The sequence below is a fragment of the Botrytis cinerea genome, chromosome 16 (genome assembly GCF_000143535.2).
Source record: "Botrytis cinerea B05.10 chromosome 16, complete sequence".
Classification (NCBI taxonomy): domain Eukaryota; kingdom Fungi; phylum Ascomycota; class Leotiomycetes; order Helotiales; family Sclerotiniaceae; genus Botrytis; species Botrytis cinerea.
Window position 1 is genome coordinate 1,391,479 of NC_037325.1, and position 17,281 is coordinate 1,408,759.

Genomic DNA, 17,281 nt, shown 5'->3' on the forward strand with positions numbered 1-17,281 from the left:
TTCTTCGTCGTCTGGTGCGAAAGGTTGGGCTTTGGCCGGGTTTAATTGGGGTGTATTTGAGTATTTTGAGGGGTCTTTTGAGGGGCTTCATTTTTTTTAAATTTTACTTACTATATCATAGGTAGGACTGACTGGTTAAATGTCTTACAGAATGTTGATGGAAAATCTTCATCTACTTCTGCTTAAAGCTCTTTCTAATTCAATTTCTTGAATGGAGATGGAGAGATAGTTGAATGTTCCCAAGCGTTCTCGGCATTTTATGTGTTGCCGTCTCTGAACTGTTGTTGTCGTGGGGAATATTCTTGTTTTTGGATGAGAATTATAACATGATTAGATCAGATCAGATCACACAATATATGTATCTGGGTATTCAAAATAACGGGAGGATCTCCCGGGTTACTGCCTTGCTGTGTGCTTTTAGGAAGGGTAGTGGTGAATGTGGCGATGATTGTTTTGTCGGGAGGGGGAGGGGGGATTCGGGAAAGCTTGATGCATTTGGAGAGGAGAGTGGAGAAGTTTCGGATGGGTGGTGAGGTCTTGATTGTAGAGCGGTTGTTTGGGTGTTGAATAATGCTTTGGGATAGCTGCGAGGAAGAAAGCGTTTCTTGAGTTGTTGGGCTGTTATGAGTTGTGTGGTAGCTGTAGTTGTTGAGTAATTTCTTAGGAGAGAGGATGTTGGTCTCTCTTCTCGTCTAATCAATATCGGGTTTTCATCTCCTTTAAGCTTTTAATCGTTTTTCTTGCTATTGTTCATTTCATTGGGCGATGGATGTGCGGTGGACTATATATATCCTCGTGATTTGGCTTGAGTCTCACTTATTATATTATGTCATATGATATTCCATTTCATCTACCTAAAGTCCGTACAATCACCTTGCAAGAAACACACACGAATTAGATATCACAAAACTACATCAAGTAGCCTGTCTAGTCCGACCCGCTGCAAAGGTTTGGGAGTGTGAAAGAACTGTGATTTTTCTTAGGTCTCTTCGCATCGTGAGGGAGCAGAGATATATATTCCTGAAAATCAAAAGTCTCTCGAGACGAGTCTGCAGTATAGATATGCGAGTCGCATATATTAAGAAAGGTATATTCGATCAATACTACTTGATTTCGCTACTGTGCGGCTCTTGGAATTGTTTCATTCTTATTCTGGGCTATTTACAGGAACAAACTGTTTAGTGTCATAGGAAGAGTGAGATATTCTGATATGTACTTCATCCCTATGTCTTCAAGGCAAGTGAATGTAAAGAGAAAGAAGAAGGAGTAGGTGGAATATAATCTTGCACGCCAAGAAAAAATACCGGTGTTTATATCTTGCCAGCTTACTTAGCTTACTATTCAGGTGTGGTATAGAGTTGAGCGGAACTAAATATACACATTTTGGAAGTGGTGAAAAATTATCCAGAAATATAGCTCGACTAGTTGTGGAAGTCCATAGCGTGAGCTGATATCTCGGGGATGAATTGGTTGAGTCGACTTGTCGTTTGAAAGTAGATGGAAGTTCTGTGAGAGGAAATCTCCACTTGAGTAGATGCATCGTTACGATTTGGCACGGTGTACTTGATGCTTTTTTTTCTCTCTGTGCCCAGAGTCTGGTTGTCATTTTCACATTTGATCTTTCGATTTCATTAATCTAGATATTGAATTAGTATCTTCTCTTTCAATGTCTTTTTCGTGAAATACTCCGCTTCTTTTAAGTGTCGACTCGAATCCATGATGACGAACTCTGATAATTCTGTTTGATGTTTCTTGAGTATATTGAGGGCTAAGAATTGTAGAAATATTGGGATTGGAAAGTTTTTCAGGGGGTTCGCTAGTGTAATTGAGATCTGAATAGAAGGATTGAGGTAGACAAATTGCTGTGTAAAGAATGAATGTACATATTTCCTGGTACGAATTTTACTAAGAATTAGAGGATATCGAAGTTGGAATCCTTAACAAACAATGTACAATAGTTGTAGAACAAGTCAAATACCATTTAGTAACTCCATCCGTCCTCCATTCCCTCGCTGAAAAATGACAACTTTGTCATTCGACGAGTTGTAAGTTCGCGCGGTGTGTACGGTACATTCTTTTACTTTGGTGAAAGCAATATTTCGTAACGGAAGACATCTGGAAGGTTCGAGCAGAGATGAGATTTCTGTTTTGATGTATATATGTATATCTGAAGAACTGGGGGGTAATAGACAAGTTAAATCGATCGGGTATATTAGGTCTTTCGGATTAGATGGATCAATGTCATTCAGATGAGTGTTCAACTTCCCTCTCTTATGAATAGATGCTAATAAATCCTTTGCAAAGAATTCCTCATTGAAAATCAAGAGATTTCCGCCAAAATCCAGATAGATATATCCACACTAGAAACTACCTAGCTCTCGAAGTAAGTATTTGTATATTTCCTTTCTCATGAATATTGTCGTGGATTCCATATACAAAAACACGATTTCCAAATCAAAACAACCTCGCAGTTTCTATACACATACAGATATCTCATCATTCAACCATCTTATTAGTTCACATAGGTATCCTTTGCGGTTCATCAAATCTCAAACAGAGACCGAAACACATTCATCTCGGCAGCGAAACCATATCGGAACAATTTATCCGGCTTACCCTTACACCCGCGATCTTTTTGTGCATCCTTCCGTGACGTCTTCCCACATGTTTTGGACACGACCTAGAAGAGTATGCTTGTTGGAAAGATACGATATCGGATTTATGTTCATATGTCGTGTATTCCCGTTTTCTTTTACTCTTTCCAAATGAGATGGAAAGAGAAGCAAATGGGTAACCAAATGGATTAATAAACTATGCTAACTTGTCAAATGTGAGATATAAACACGCGGGAAATGTAGTGATTTCTACCTAGAAGGAAGTCTTGGTATTTTGGTATCTGTTGTGAGACTCTGGTTGAGCGTATGCATGTATGTATACATGTTGCATGTATGTACGCGATGCGAATGCGAGATTATGAATGAATATATACGAGTTGAATGCATACATATTCTAGCCATGATTTCCACATCTACAGAACACAACATAGGAAGATACAAGACACACAATACGAGACGACACGCGACAGTAATGATGTAGCATGAGTCCTCCAGTCGCAAGAGTGTTTTCTTCGCCTTCTCCTAGTGAAGCATTTAGTAAAATCTATCAATTGATGAACTACAAGATATTTGTTTTACAGTCTACAGAGCGCTTTCAAGCAAACGATTCCTTTATCCATTTGTTAAGCTTCTATCAGAAACTCTGCTTGGCAGTGGCAGTGTGGCTTGCTGATCATCACCTCATATTATGCAGTTTGAGATTCTTGGCTCGTTTTGGCTGGTACACACGGGCAAAAATGAGGCAAAGCAGCACGAGTCGACGAGAGAGAAGTGTCGTGTGCTTCTCTCGCTCTAGGTTGCGAAGTGCTGAATAGAGTTGGTGAAAGGTGTGAAGAAAGAGCTTTGGAGAAAGTATATCGAGTTAAGTTCGAACGATTCTACTTTTTGGATTGAGATGATTTGTTAGGAGGAAGTGTGTGTGGTTTACAATTGTGATGTGCTGATTCTGGAGGAAGTTATTATTAGTTGGTGGATGTGGGTGTGGGCGTGGGTGGAGATGAATTCATGAAAGAATGGGGAAGAAAAGAACCGGGATTTAACGATCGATGAAGGGGTAAAATGGATAAATGGGTGATTTAGTAAAATATATGAAAAAGGAATATTCTGCAAGAGTGTGATGTATGAATGCTATATAGAAAAGAAGAATCTTCTGTGATTTATCACTACAAATATGTATATTTCAATCCGAGTCCGAAGTCAGATTTTTCTATTTAGCTATCTATCCATCCATCTACGATCTGAAATATGGATGTCATTATAAGTTAGTCGTCTCCAATTCCATGGAGTCGTCGTAAGCTATTCGCACCCGTCTAATCTTAATTAATCCTTATTTTCTTTTTCCTCACAAGTGTCTATCAAAAACTGTCTGTCTCTGCCTTTGCAAACCACAGAAAGACGGGGACGGGATACCTATCTACACCGCACCGAATTACCCAAACACCACATCTCGTTGGTGACTTTCTGAACATGTGAAGGAATTGGCTTTTCCTTGGCCCCAACTATTTGAAGTCAAATTGATCCAGACTTCGCGCAAACATAACCTGTGATTAGATACTTGGCATGTGAAGAATTACTCTATTTGGTAAATACACTTTGGTTGGCGCGGCGGGTTGACGAATACACGGAATGTGTACCGTGGTTCTGCAAGTCTTCGAGGTGATCAGGTCAGGGTCTGAGCAGAAGAGCTGGTAGTTTGTTAGATCGTCGGGAGATCTCATCTCGTTGGAGGTTTGCGTCGGGGAGTAAGAATTGGATGTGGGAAAGACGTATGGGACGGACTAGATAACATACTCTCCTAGGATAAAGGAGAAGGGGATATATCATATGTGCTCTAGATTTCATGACTAGCGATGGATGGATGGATGCTATTAATGCTTATTGTTTTTGGTATATTAGCGATTAGTCGTGAGGACCTAGCTAGCCGCTACTTGGTATCAAATCCATACATTACATAGCCCTATGTACATATTTTTCAACCTGTCAATCAACTCTTGAATAAATAAGTAAAGCTCCATATCACTTTATTTGTTTTCGGTTGCTTGATCCTCTTTCCTCCTTTCTGAACCTCGATTCTTCGAGACTTCCGTGATACTTCATAAGTCACATTTGGAAGAGAAGAACAAGAGAGAAAGCCCTTGCTTTGATTTCATTCTTGCTTCTGGTTTCTTTATCACTAACAGATAGATCCGCATCGCATGACCCCTGAATATCAACTGCCAGAACATCCAACTACATTCATCCGTTTTCCTACTTATACGGCCGATTTCGATTGCGATTTCGATTTCTCTCATTGATCTGTATGTACCGTGGCAATAACTTTAACTTCCACTCGACGACGACTTTAACACGCATTTATCATTTATCATTGCATTTAATCATTCATTTCAAACATTTGAATTCCTGTGCAAGGGCTTTCGTTCCTCTTTATCTCCTGCAACAGAAGCATACGTCATCCCTGCGGTAAACATAACGAGCATATCATTTCGATACAAAGGAAAACATTTGGATACAGGGTTTTCGATAGATACCTCGTATCAATACTTGACTTATCTATCTGTCCGAAATATTCTTTTGAAGACCAAGGAATACAAAATTTCCTTCAATTGAGGTTTCCCACCGTGTTTTGACGTCTGGTGTTCGAGTTGGATTGGGCGGACGACATTTACACAATCCAAATATGGCGAATACACCACTTCCAGATGGCGAACCGCAATGGAATAGTAAACCGCAATTCAGATTGCCCGGGTGGGCGGAACCAATTGTTAGTTTTCCTCCTCGGCTTTTGATCAAGAAGAAAAGAATGAAGTTCAGTAACTGACGATTCTCTCACAGATGGTGGCCAGTATCTTATTCGGATCTATGGTCCTTACGAGAAGACATGGATATAAGATATTCGATCGAAGGCGAAACACATACGGATTATTGAGCGAGGAACCCGATTCCGCACGCTCGTCCGACGATTTGCTAGCTCGGGACTACATGATTGGCAGCGGACGAGATTCAGACGTCGATTCGATGTCGACGTCGAAATATCCCCCCAAGAAGAGAAGATGTTGTGGCACGAATCTCCTGACGCCGAATACCTCGAGATTTCGAGATTACTACCACAGTCGAATATTACAGAAATTTCCATTTCTGATTGAGATGTTCTATTGGATCGTTACGTATGCCTTTTATCGATGTACGAAGATCCTCTCGCAAGCAATGTTTTCCAAAATGGGCATTTGGGATGTGGCTCAGGATCATGGGTTGGCGATTTTGGAATTTGAGGAATTCTCGTGGATGAGCTTTTTGTGGCCGGTGAGGGAACAGGATGTACAGAAGTGGTTTTTGAATGGTCATGGGACGCTTTTGACTGTTTTGAATCGTTCTTATGCCTTGATTCACATTCCTGGTACTGTCGGGTAAGTTTCAAAAGTCATGATTGACTAGACAGAGATGTCTAGTAGTTTTGGAGAATTTATCTTTGACTAACACTTTTTCTTATAGATTCATCGCGTTCTGGTACTATGTAGCACCATCTCATACAACTTTTGCAACCGTTCGCCGCACCATGACTCTTACCAATCTTTTCGCCTTCTGCATCTTTATCCTCTACCCATGTATGCCACCGCGTCTTCTTCCCCCTGAGTATGGATTCCTCGACAGCGTCGGCCGCAATAACGCACAATCCGTTTGGATGCAAGGAAACTACGTCAACTCGCTCGCTGCCATGCCATCCATGCATTTTGGATATTCATTCTGCATCGGCGTGACCTTAATCTATCATTCTGGACTCTTCCGTCGCAATCTCGAAACGGGCGAAAAGCGCAAGAATAAATTCTGGATGCTCTTTTATGTTTTCCTGGGACTCGCTTATCCGCTTTATATCCTGATCACGATTGTGGCAACGGCAAATCATTATTACCTCGATGCGTTTGTGGCGTTCTTCGTGGCGATAGCGGCATTTTTGTGTAATAGGATATTCCTCATCTTGTTACCTGTGGAAGATTTATTGTTTTGGTGTCTAAGATTGGAGAAACCTATTCCAACGACGGGAGATAGGTTTAGGAGGAAGAGCAGTCGTTAAGCCTAATGGCTTTCGAAGAGAAGGATAGTGCCATTCTACTAGCTTCTGAAATGAAGTTGTCGAAGACTATGGAAAAGATAAAGAGAGGGGTGGATGGGCGTTTTCTAGCATTTTTAGGATGGGCTGGGTTGGAAAGAAAGGAATTCTTCTGAGCGAGCATATTCATGCACATGTGGTTACTGTTGCATATATTTTGTCTTCGGATTTTTTGTATACTCATCATATTGAGTATTTTGGATGGATACCAGCATGGCTTAAAGCCTTTAAAGTAACGGCGCATGGGAAATGGAAAGCTGGAGTTTGACTTGTAGTTTGAATGCAGAACTGTCAACTACAAGAAATGCTTTGTATCTGCATGGCTGTATGATATCGATGTCGTTGTGATATACAACTAGTACTTGGAGAGTTTCGTCTCGTCCATTTATTCACAAGCCACCATAATACATGTCTGGAAATAGCTCTTCGGATACCCAGGTAAGAAGTAGTAAAGTTGGCTGATACGAAGGAGTGTTGGTCGCACTTGGAGATCAAATAATAGGACATAGTACCATCCTATTAATTGATGCCTTAATCGCAAGGCTATGATACAGAGCTCTGCACCTCTCCTAGCCAAGCAGCCAAGGTGGAGGGAGAGCTTTAATAAAGCACGTACGTCTACACGTCTACACGTCTCCTTCGATATTGATCTTATCGAAGCGCGTTCAACTTTTACCATTCTTTTTATTAGTCTCACCATTCTATGAGTAACTTATACATTCATTAATTTAATGAATTAAAATAATCAAATTCTTTTCATCAACCTTTTCTGCCATTCTTTCTTCTTCCCACCTTCCCATCTATCCACATCACTTCACTTCACAACTTCTCAATTCTCACCCTCAACATCCAAATATGTCTTCCGCAGATGACTATCCCATCGCACCAGATAACAATGCTCCGGGCTCCAATCCCAACGACGTCGAAATGGGCGACCCCAATCCCAGCGCCGTCATAATCGAAATCGACGCGTCCGCCGGCACTGAAACCAACACCCACATCTCCAACGAAGGCGACAACGATGCCTCGGGCCCTGAGCTCCAGGAAACAGCCATGGAAGATATTCCCGCCCGCGTTACCTATATCGATTACCTAAAAAGTCCCATGATCGCATTACTAGTCGGCCAAGGCGATGAACAAGCCCTCCTACATGCACATCAATCTCTCCTCTGCAAATCACCCTGGTTCGCCGAAGCCTGCGGGAAATTCAGCAACGACGTCAGCGAGCGACGCATTGATCTCGTCGACGAGGATCTCGACGCCGTCGGCTGTTTTCTCGAATACCTATACACGAACGATTATTTTCCGCGCAAGATCCCCGGGTCGCGCGATCTGGAATCCGATCCTGCGATGCCGGATGTGGATGAGACGGGTGATCAATTGCTCAAACATGCTCGTGTGTATACGCTGGCGGAAATGCTGCAGCTGCCGAGTCTGAAGAGTCTGGCGAGTAGCAAGATTCATTGTGTGAATAGCACGGCTAAGGGAGAGATTGCATATGCGCGATATGTGTATGCGCATACGCAGAAGGATGATCAGACGATTAGGGCGCCGGTGGCGAATTTCTGGGCGACGAGAAGTCATACTTTGAGGAGTGAGGCGGAGACGGAGTTCAGGGAGATGTGTTTGGAGTATCCGCAGTTTGGTTATGATGTTTTAAGTAAGTTTTTTTTTGGGGAGGGGGGGGGGTTTCTTTTGGCTATTCTCGCTTCTTTCTTTTTTCATGCCCTGGTTGTGGATGGAAAAGTGGCTGAAGGATATGGGAAATTGCATCTTTGTGTTTGTCAAGATACATACTAACAAACAATAGCACGTGTACTGGACGAAAAGCTCAAGAGAGAAAAGAACGACAAGATGCATCCATCGCACGGTACACCCGGCAGTTCTCGAAAGAGACCACGTCAAAGTGGGATTCAATGAATGAAGCATTGGGCCGAACGGAGCTAAACTGGACATGTAAGATGTTACATGAAGGAATTGTATCACATTTCATTGCGTCGTCTCTTCATTTGTATTCGACTGCGTTGTATGATATGATATGATATGATATGATATGATATGATACACGATTCGTCTCTATATAAAGAAGCATGAGCAGTTATCTAGAGGAATGCAAGACGAAATATGAGAGGAATAGTGTCATAATGGGCAGACGGATGGATGATTGGATGGACCTATGAATACTATGCAAACGAGCATACCCAAGCATAAGCATAAGCATATGTTACACACACACCACAGAGATGAACAGCCACCACCACCAAAATATCACATAACATAACAAGCGAGAAGTACCGTACTGCCAAAAAAAATGAGGAAAGGAAATTAGTCAATCGTGTACTGGGAATGAGTTCATGGGCTTGCTTGTATAATATCAATATCAATATCGATTTCAATACTGTTCGATTTTGAGCTTGAACTGGAGCACGAGTATGATGTCTTTTTATTGTGAATGTGAATGTAAATGTAAGCGTAAATGTAAAACTGCGTAAAATGAAATGAAGAGAATAAAAAATTTGGAATTGGAATTGCTTGGTTATGTGGCATTCTTACATACTTACATGCAATATCTATCATGTATCTCTTGTATATCCATCTATCTACAAGTAAATTCTTTCTCCGAGCTCGCTAAACATAGGGGGTGGAATATATATATATATAAATCAAATGTATCAAGGAACCACATGCTACCTATCCTATCATGTAAACTCCTTCATAGATCCTCAAATCAGAATTTTGACTTGGGGGGGAAAGTCTGAAGAATCAGGATAACGTCTTGATGTTTTCGGTTGCATATCTCTCTCTATATCTATTATAGTAGAAAGAATGAATCAAGACATGTCCGTAGATGTAGAAAGCAATCATCTTAAAGTCTTAAAAACCTCAATCGTAGAATACATCTCATAAAGCCACTCCAGGTATTCAACTCAATCTTCACTCATTTCACAAAATGTTACGGTGAATGCCCATCGTTAACTTAGTGATTAACGAGGAGCCCTAATGATCACGATGAAAGTTTCAATGTCTGCGCGTTCGTATCTCTTCCAGTCAGCGTGCAATTAGCCCGGGTGTGATTTGCCTTTGAAGGTGCGAATTTACTGTCCTCTCTCTGTTCTCTAGAACCGGATAAGGAGGGCCGTGAACCCCATAATCATTCACATTGCCACCTCATCTCCATTCTCGAAAATCCCACCAATAACCCTACCGATAATCCTATCCTCGATATTCCTAGTCTTGAAAATCCTATCTATAACCCTATTGATAATCCCATCTTCGATAAGATACCCAACGTTTTCTCCAATCTCATTACTATAGTTTTGGTTCTGCTCCATCATTACTTCATCAACAAAGGCGCGCGGAATCATTGATTGTTCCCTAGTATCAACGTTGTGTATCAGGAAATCGGTACTCCCGTTGGTAAAAGCTATGGTAATAAGTAATCCAGGGTTGATGGGCTCTCTTTTGGCTTTGTTTAAACAGTCGATGCCCAAGATTGAGCCACGATGACCCCAATCAATGAACACCCCTTCGCAAATAATGGGGTTGTTTGGACTTCGTAGGGGAATAGAAATCTCGACAATGGAAATTTTGCTATCAGCCCAGCAGATCAATCTCTTTGACTGTGCTGGAGCAGAACGAGCCCAAGCTAACTTTACTGGATTGAGTGCAAAATTTACCTCTTCGGCTTCACACAATACGAGCTGTGTGCCAGCTGGTTTGTAATTTTCCTTGTTGATATTAACTTTAAAAATGTGTGTTTTGCTCCTTTCTGTCGAGTGATCATTGCTCTTCAAAAATGAGAGCCAGTACTGGCGCGCAGGACTGAAAACTGGTACAGAGGCGGTTCCTTGTTGGATAGTTTTAATCTTTATTGGAATAGGTTTATTCGAGTTGTACGGTATCGGTAACTGATCAAAAGGAATATAGTAGATATCAGATATGCCATCATGTTGAGCCTGAGACTGTTCTTCGGTCTGAGCGACAAACGCTAGCCCCACATCATCTAAATCGAAATCTCTTGATCCCATTGACATCCGGGTTGGAAAGGGAGCATATTTAAGGTTAGTTTTCTCAAGAATATCAGAACTTAAGGACTGAATATTGATGTACGGAAGAGGAAGAGCATCCGGAGTCCCAAACACAAGGCACCGCAATACTTGACCACCTGGCCTTGAGGAATATCCTAGAACATCGTCTTCACCATCACTCGAGCGTGCTGAGGTTGTTCCATCACCAATACCTGAGACTGCAATTACCACATAAACCTTCCAATTATCGTTGTTCCCCACGTAACTTACTGCCTTGAAGATAGTTATCAGTGTATTGACATTGCCTGCGCTGACTGGGTACCTTGCACTGAGTTAGTTTAATCAGTGATGTATTGATCACAGTCTTGTTAAATACAGTGCAACTTGTGGAGCTTTGAGAGTGAAAAAATAAGTTGCCTGGTCCATTTGCGCTTGAAAAAGAAGGATATTCTTGTCGAGCTAGATGAAGTTTGTGAATTTTGAGCCTCTTAGAAGAGGCATACACTGGATCGGCGAAACTGAGATCGTTCGACATGATTTCCCAATTACAACCTTTGTAATAGAATGGGATGACGATGAGAAGAAGGAAATATGAAGTGCAAGGGGGTTTGATTGAAAAGATGGGAACAACTAGAGGCTAGAACGAGAATATCAGGGGAGGTACCAATTACTTGTCTTTCATCATGATGCAACTGGGAAAGAGCGAGGGGAAGAGGGGATTAACAACGCAAGAACAATTCATGCTCTGCCGATAACTCAATTGAGTAATGTTGACAATCCAGAGCCGCAAAGTTAAATGACTAAAAAGGAACGCCAATATTGACAAAACGAAACGGAACAATAAATGTATCATCGAAAGTTTGGGACATATTTATTATACTCGTACTATTGATTTTTTCCCCCTTTATTATGCGACTTTTGCCTGTACTTTACGATAACCAAGATTTCTCAAGATTATGTTGGTAAAGTAAATTCGACCTTTGCACCTGGTATACTCCCGAGTGATGAAGTTCACGACGAAGTTTTATCCCAAAACATTGTGATCGCAGACCGTCGTGGCTGTTCAACCCCTTTGGTGGATTTATTGGCGTAATCAGCTCATGATTGTAATCTCTCCAATATCTCTAACGTTTTCTAACGGATGTTGTCATTGCCACTGCTCCTCATCTTGTTCTTTGAGATTTTCTAGGTGGGCCACCATCTCCTTGATGTTTCCTCTTTGGATTCGAACAATCCCTCGCCATATGATTTCCTCCACACGTATAACATTTTATATCAGATTTGATTCCACCTCCTGAGCCAAATGAGCTCCCTCCCGAGCCGGATAAAGATGTCAATCCATTCAGCGAGACATGCTTCTTCTTTCTCTTTTTCGACAACTCCAGCAAGTCCGCCTTTTCTGCCTTCTTCTTGGCTTTGCGTTCCTCTTTGAGACGTTTTATCGCTTCCTGTTTTGAGGCCTTTATCAATTCCTTTGCGCCTGTTGGATCATCCTCGCTATCCTCATCTTCAGATTCCTCCTCATCACTCTCCTCCTCCTCTGATGATGTAAATTCTACGTCTGGATTTTGCTGTTTCTATTTGCTAATCGTTAGCATGTGATAAAGCGCACATCATCGAAATGCATGGCATACCTCCAAAACCTTATTGAATTTTCCAAAACTCCTTCGACCGACCATGAATGGTTTCTCTTCACCAAAATCGTTGTCGTCATCATTAACACGTTCTGCTTTTATCGGCGAAGGTTGGTCTAAATTTGCGAACCCAGTCTGAACTACACGCAGTGTATTTGTTGGAGTATTGAGGTGTTTCCTTCCCTCAAAACTTAAAACCCATCGTGTATCTCCTGCTTCAACGGCTGCTCGATCCAATGCGGCTTGCTTCTTGGCTTCTTCTTCCACTATTGCGGCTTGAATCGCGCGATTATCGGCCAAAGTGTCGACATTGAACTTTGTAGGAGTGTTTTGTGCTGTCTTTTGTCGCTTCGGTGATGGCTCATCTATCGAAGGAGAAGTATTTGTAGGTGATGAAGCAGCAGCACGCTGCATGAATTTCATCGTCAAAAGCCTGGAAGACATAGCTTTTGGCGCACTTGTTGGGGTCCCTGCACTTGCCGACATGTTGTAGATTGTTCATTCACAGTATCAAAATTAGAAGAATAATAATTGAGAGGGCGATGTAGAAAAATTGGTGAGATGAAATTATACTGTCGAATGTTAGTCGTAGATCAATAGACCTGCCACGATCTACAAAGTGTCTGTCCAAGTAACACGGAGGTGGTGAAAGAAAGTCAAAAGCAAAAGTATTTACGCGGCTGCAAGGCGGACTTTTCCCCGATTAGAGATTAAGCTTCGGTGCTTCAAGCGTATTACGTAAGCGACCTGGAATTGGACGACAACGACCTTGAGTCCTTCTTCGGCCCCTCCGTAGCAATCGATTGAAACATCAGCATAATGTTGTCCACCGCCAGATCAAGAGCCGTATGGCAAATTTCTCGCAGAGTTCAGATCTCAGCCAGACGAACCTACGCATTTTCCGCAAACGATCAACAAGAAATTAATGACCCAAATTCTCCAAAGAAAGTTCCCAATGTCTCGAAATCCAACGAGTTGCCGATGGAGTCTCACGTCCAGGATAAGCCATTGCAGGAGAGTGTAGAGACTGCCGAAAAGTTCAGGGTTATGCAGGCACCAAATAGAGAGGGGAAATGGTCGCGAAGTCAGAATCCTAGGGAGAAGGCAATGTCTGGACCCAGGTTTGAGCAGACCATTATGGAAATGCAGGTATGTCAAACCCCGCATTTTACATATTGCGCTCTAGTTCTTGAAGATGATCCCAATCCGTGTCTGTACGATATATTAACTTTCCCCAGCCAGCACCGCAATCAGCAATTAGCTTGATTCACCAACAACCAGTGCGATGGACGCACGATCGTATTGTGGCATGCGATGGAGGTGGAGGAGCATTGGGACACCCAAGAATCTTCATCAATACTGACAAGCCTGAGATTTGCAACTGCACATACTGCGGATTACCGTTCGTAAGTCATACCCCGGATTGAGACCTCAAAGCAGAGTTCTCTCCATCGTTAATCATAAAATCACTTTGGCTTCATGCTCATTCATCTTGCAGGCCAATGAACATCACCGAGCACACCTTGAATCTCTTCCAGAAACCGCATACCCTCTTGAGGCATAAGCTCATCCTGCGGAAGTTCATGAATCACAACGCATCACAGATGGAGGATTGGTCAACGATAAACTGTTCATAGATGGGGGAGTTTATTGATGACAATTAGTGTAAATACCACGCAATGAGAATTATAAGCAAGATTGTCTGCCTCCTTTTACAGTGATCTTTCACTCAAATTGATCTCCTTAGACTACTCTCGAGATCTACTACAAGTCAAGTCTCTCCTTGTGTTCTCCTATTAGAGTAGCAATCTCAAAGAAGACCTCTGCCAGCCTTGTAATATGTAGTTCGTTGCATCAAATAGGACTTGCTATGGGACCATAACAACAGGCACGTGAATCTCAAAGAATGATAGGAGACCAATTGTTAGGAGCTTGTAAGCAAAATATACATGACAGTTGCAGGACTGTTTCCAAGAGAGAACGGGAGCTATTGTTTGAGCCGCGGATGATGTCCTCTCTGCCAAACAAACATGAAAATGAAAACAAACCGAATAAAATGTAATAACATAGCATTCTCCAAAACAATAAAAGGAGTATGCACACTATTAGGCTAGGCGAGGATTTGTCTTCGGGAAAACATTGGACGAGAGCGGCCGCACTCACCGATCGAGCTTCTTCTGCTGTTACTTGCGACAATCTAGAGCTTCCAGATCGAACAAAACTCCCAACTTTTATTTCAAGCATCTACAAGATGTCTACCATAACAACCCCCGCCCTGCAAACATCATATCCTCCCATCCTCCCAAAATCTTTCAATGCCAATCAACCAAAAACAATTCGTCTTTTCCCCCTTTCAAATTACACTTTCGGCACCAAAGAAACCCAACCTGAAGAAGACCCCTCAGTCCTCGCGCGTCTCAAACGTTTAGAAGAACATTATGTCGAACACGGTATGCGACGTACCTGCGAAGGAATCCTCGTCTGTCATGAACACAACCATCCTCACATTCTCATGCTTCAAATCGCAAACGCGTTCTTCAAGCTCCCTGGAGATTATCTAAAGCCCGAAGACGATGAAGTAGAAGGGTTTAAACAGAGATTGAATGAGCGATTGGCACCTGTAGGGACGCAATTCAGTGGAGAGGGTGTAAATGAGGAGTGGGAAATTGGAGACACGTTGGCGCAGTGGTGGAGGCCGAACTTCGAAACTTTTATGTACCCGTTTATCCCGGCGCATGTTACGAGGCCCAAGGAGTGCAAGAAGTTATATTACATCCAGCTTCCTAGACAGAGTATGTATTTTCTGTTTTATTCACAAACCTTTGAATTTAAGAATGCGGCATTGCTAACACAGATACAGAAGTACTGAGTGTTCCCAAGAATATGAAACTCCTCGCAGTACCACTTTTCGAGCTCTACGACAACACAGCAAGATATGGTCCTCAACTCTCAGCAATTCCACATTTATTATCCAGATATAACTTCGAATTTGTTGATGAGAAGGGTGATGTGGTAGCTGTTACTCCTGGTGGAGGACCAGAGGAAGGATATGTGCCAAAGACGATTGTTTTGGCTGGGGGCGACGACGAAACAATGGGAGAAGCTGATATCAAGGAAGAAAATGGCGTTCAATAATGACTGGATAATGATAGTGTTATCAGAGCAATGGAAGGCATGGTAATGGCGTTCAAAGGTCATAATATAATAGCTTGGAATAGCTAATGGATTGACCAGGTAGATATGAGAACTTCGATTTGTTAAGATATCAAAAGGTCTTCCATGATTGTCACTTCATATTATTCATTGTTGCTGTCCGATGCCGTGAACGATGTTACAGAAGTGTTATCTATCTATATCTTTATCCCCTACGCTACGTCGTAGATATCAAAGACGTTTATCTAATCCCTGTCAACACACTCGGGAAAGCTTTCAAACCATGACGTCCACAAACCCCACTAGAATTCTAAGCAACTCAATTACATCTAAAATCTTTGGAATGCCATCTTCAAATTCCTCTTCATCTGCGCAACCAGACCAAGACGAAAACCCACGGCCAAACGCACAATCAACATCATCCTTCCCAATTCTCTATATCCTCTTCGTACTAATCTTCCTCATCGCGCTCTTCCCGCCCCTCTTCCACGCCCTCTGGACTCTCCCTCTCAAACTACTCCTCCCAAGCACATACAGCTCCGCTCTCTCGCCCGCCCGCTATACCAAACCAGCCATCATGTCCTGGACGCAAAAGACCATTTCTCTTCCCTCCAAATCCCGCGGCTCATATCTCGTTACAGACCACATCGTCTCCTCAATCCCCGAAATCAAGAACTACAAAGTTGGGCTTCTTAATCTATTCATTCAACACACAAGCTGCGCAATTAGTTTGAATGAGAACTGGGATGAAGATGTCAGGGCTGATATGAGTGATGCGTTGGATAGGATTGCGCCAGAAGATAGAAAGGGAGAGTTGTATAGACACAGTGCGGAAGGATTAGATGACATGCCGGTTTGTACTCTTTTTCTTTGTCACTTTGTTTCTCGATGTTGGAACAGAGAGGGATAGCGAGGTTGTATGAGACAGGGGCTAATCATTGTAGGCACATATCAAATCAGCGTTGGTCGGAGCAAGTGTTACGATCCCCATCACGAATGGAAAGTTGAACACAGGTACATGGCAAGGAATATGGTATTTGGAATTCAGATCTAGCAAACATACTAGGAAGGTTGTTGCTACGATCCAGGGCGAGAAGATGTAAATTTAAGAAAATCGATTGCTCCGATGGGTTGGCTATTTGGACATGTGAAATGGGCAGCGTTCCGGTTCTTTCGCCTTGTTTACGTCAAATGTTCCTTCTTGATTTTTGAGTGAACTTTTCCTCGGTCATTTTCACCCACAAGGCTCCATTGATATCTGAGCTGAAGCTCAATATTGAGGCGACCTAGGTAGACCAAGGCTGGCTTTCAATCTTCCTCACATGATGTTCAGCTGGACAGATTGGAACGTTTTAATGATGAGGAGCACAAATTGATGGAGAGTGAATGCGTGAAATCTTTCATCTTCTTGAACTTTACAAGCATGCACCTGATTAACAATCTGTCATGGCCGTGACTTTGATTGTATTCTGACCAAGTAGGAGAAGCGCGAGTCGCTTATGTAATACATACATCTACTCGCTTTTTTGAGAATTTTCGCATCTCGCATCTGTTTCCCCCTCACTATCCCCATCTAATGAAAACAATATCCATAACCGCATATAACACGGAACTCTACCAAGTAAAGTTTAAATCATTATCATGCTGGCGTTGAGCTTATCATTACTGGAGCTACCCGTTTCGGATTGAATGTATGCCGTTTCTCTTGAATAGAAACAATGAATGGGAAACAAACGAAAAACGGAT

At 42.2% G+C, this 17,281-nt stretch overlaps 7 protein-coding genes across 7 annotated transcripts, besides 1 other annotated feature; 5 read left to right on the forward strand and 2 right to left on the reverse strand.

Moving 5' to 3' along the window:
• Positions 1-4,608: 4,608 nt before the first annotated feature.
• Positions 4,609-7,005, forward strand: BCIN_16g03740 (hypothetical protein). Its single transcript, XM_001550683.2, has 3 exons — positions 4,609-5,376; positions 5,448-6,019; positions 6,105-7,005. The coding sequence occupies exons 1-3, from the start codon at positions 5,293-5,295 to the stop codon at positions 6,682-6,684; spliced, it is 1,236 nt and encodes a 411-aa protein (XP_001550733.1). The 5' UTR covers positions 4,609-5,292; the 3' UTR covers positions 6,685-7,005.
• A 356-nt stretch (positions 7,006-7,361) lies between these two features.
• BCIN_16g03750 (hypothetical protein) lies at positions 7,362-9,103 on the forward strand. Its single transcript, XM_024698113.1, has 2 exons — positions 7,362-8,380; positions 8,531-9,103. The coding sequence occupies exons 1-2, from the start codon at positions 7,576-7,578 to the stop codon at positions 8,638-8,640; spliced, it is 915 nt and encodes a 304-aa protein (XP_024553930.1). The 5' UTR covers positions 7,362-7,575; the 3' UTR covers positions 8,641-9,103.
• A 580-nt stretch (positions 9,104-9,683) lies between these two features.
• On the reverse strand, positions 9,684-11,430 carry BCIN_16g03760 (hypothetical protein). The gene is made up of 2 exons (XM_024698114.1): positions 11,125-11,430; positions 9,684-11,070 (listed from the first exon to the last, which is right to left on the reverse strand). Exons 1-2 carry the CDS (start codon positions 11,172-11,174, stop codon positions 9,876-9,878), a joined length of 1,245 nt encoding a protein of 414 aa, XP_024553931.1. The 5' UTR covers positions 11,175-11,430; the 3' UTR covers positions 9,684-9,875.
• Positions 11,106-11,174: a sequence feature (Short protein (BCIN_16g03760, ATZ58660.1) was converted to a misc_feature.).
• A 179-nt stretch (positions 11,431-11,609) lies between the features above and the next one.
• Positions 11,610-13,011, reverse strand: BCIN_16g03770 (hypothetical protein). The gene is made up of 2 exons (XM_001550680.2): positions 12,383-13,011; positions 11,610-12,325 (listed from the first exon to the last, which is right to left on the reverse strand). The coding sequence occupies exons 1-2, from the start codon at positions 12,866-12,868 to the stop codon at positions 11,912-11,914; spliced, it is 900 nt and encodes a 299-aa protein (XP_001550730.1). The 5' UTR covers positions 12,869-13,011; the 3' UTR covers positions 11,610-11,911.
• A 154-nt stretch (positions 13,012-13,165) lies between these two features.
• Positions 13,166-14,077, forward strand: BCIN_16g03780 (hypothetical protein). The gene is made up of 3 exons (XM_001550679.2): positions 13,166-13,531; positions 13,621-13,788; positions 13,881-14,077. Exons 1-3 carry the CDS (start codon positions 13,202-13,204, stop codon positions 13,944-13,946), a joined length of 564 nt encoding a protein of 187 aa, XP_001550729.1. The 5' UTR covers positions 13,166-13,201; the 3' UTR covers positions 13,947-14,077.
• A 514-nt stretch (positions 14,078-14,591) lies between these two features.
• On the forward strand, positions 14,592-15,615 carry BCIN_16g03790 (hypothetical protein). Its single transcript, XM_001550678.2, has 2 exons — positions 14,592-15,174; positions 15,243-15,615. Exons 1-2 carry the CDS (start codon positions 14,634-14,636, stop codon positions 15,515-15,517), a joined length of 816 nt encoding a protein of 271 aa, XP_001550728.2. The 5' UTR covers positions 14,592-14,633; the 3' UTR covers positions 15,518-15,615.
• Positions 15,616-15,840: 225 nt separating this feature from the next.
• Positions 15,841-16,905, forward strand: BCIN_16g03800 (hypothetical protein). Its single transcript, XM_001550677.2, has 2 exons — positions 15,841-16,388; positions 16,480-16,905. The coding sequence occupies exons 1-2, from the start codon at positions 15,879-15,881 to the stop codon at positions 16,636-16,638; spliced, it is 669 nt and encodes a 222-aa protein (XP_001550727.2). The 5' UTR covers positions 15,841-15,878; the 3' UTR covers positions 16,639-16,905.
• The last annotated feature ends 376 nt before the right edge of the window (positions 16,906-17,281 follow it).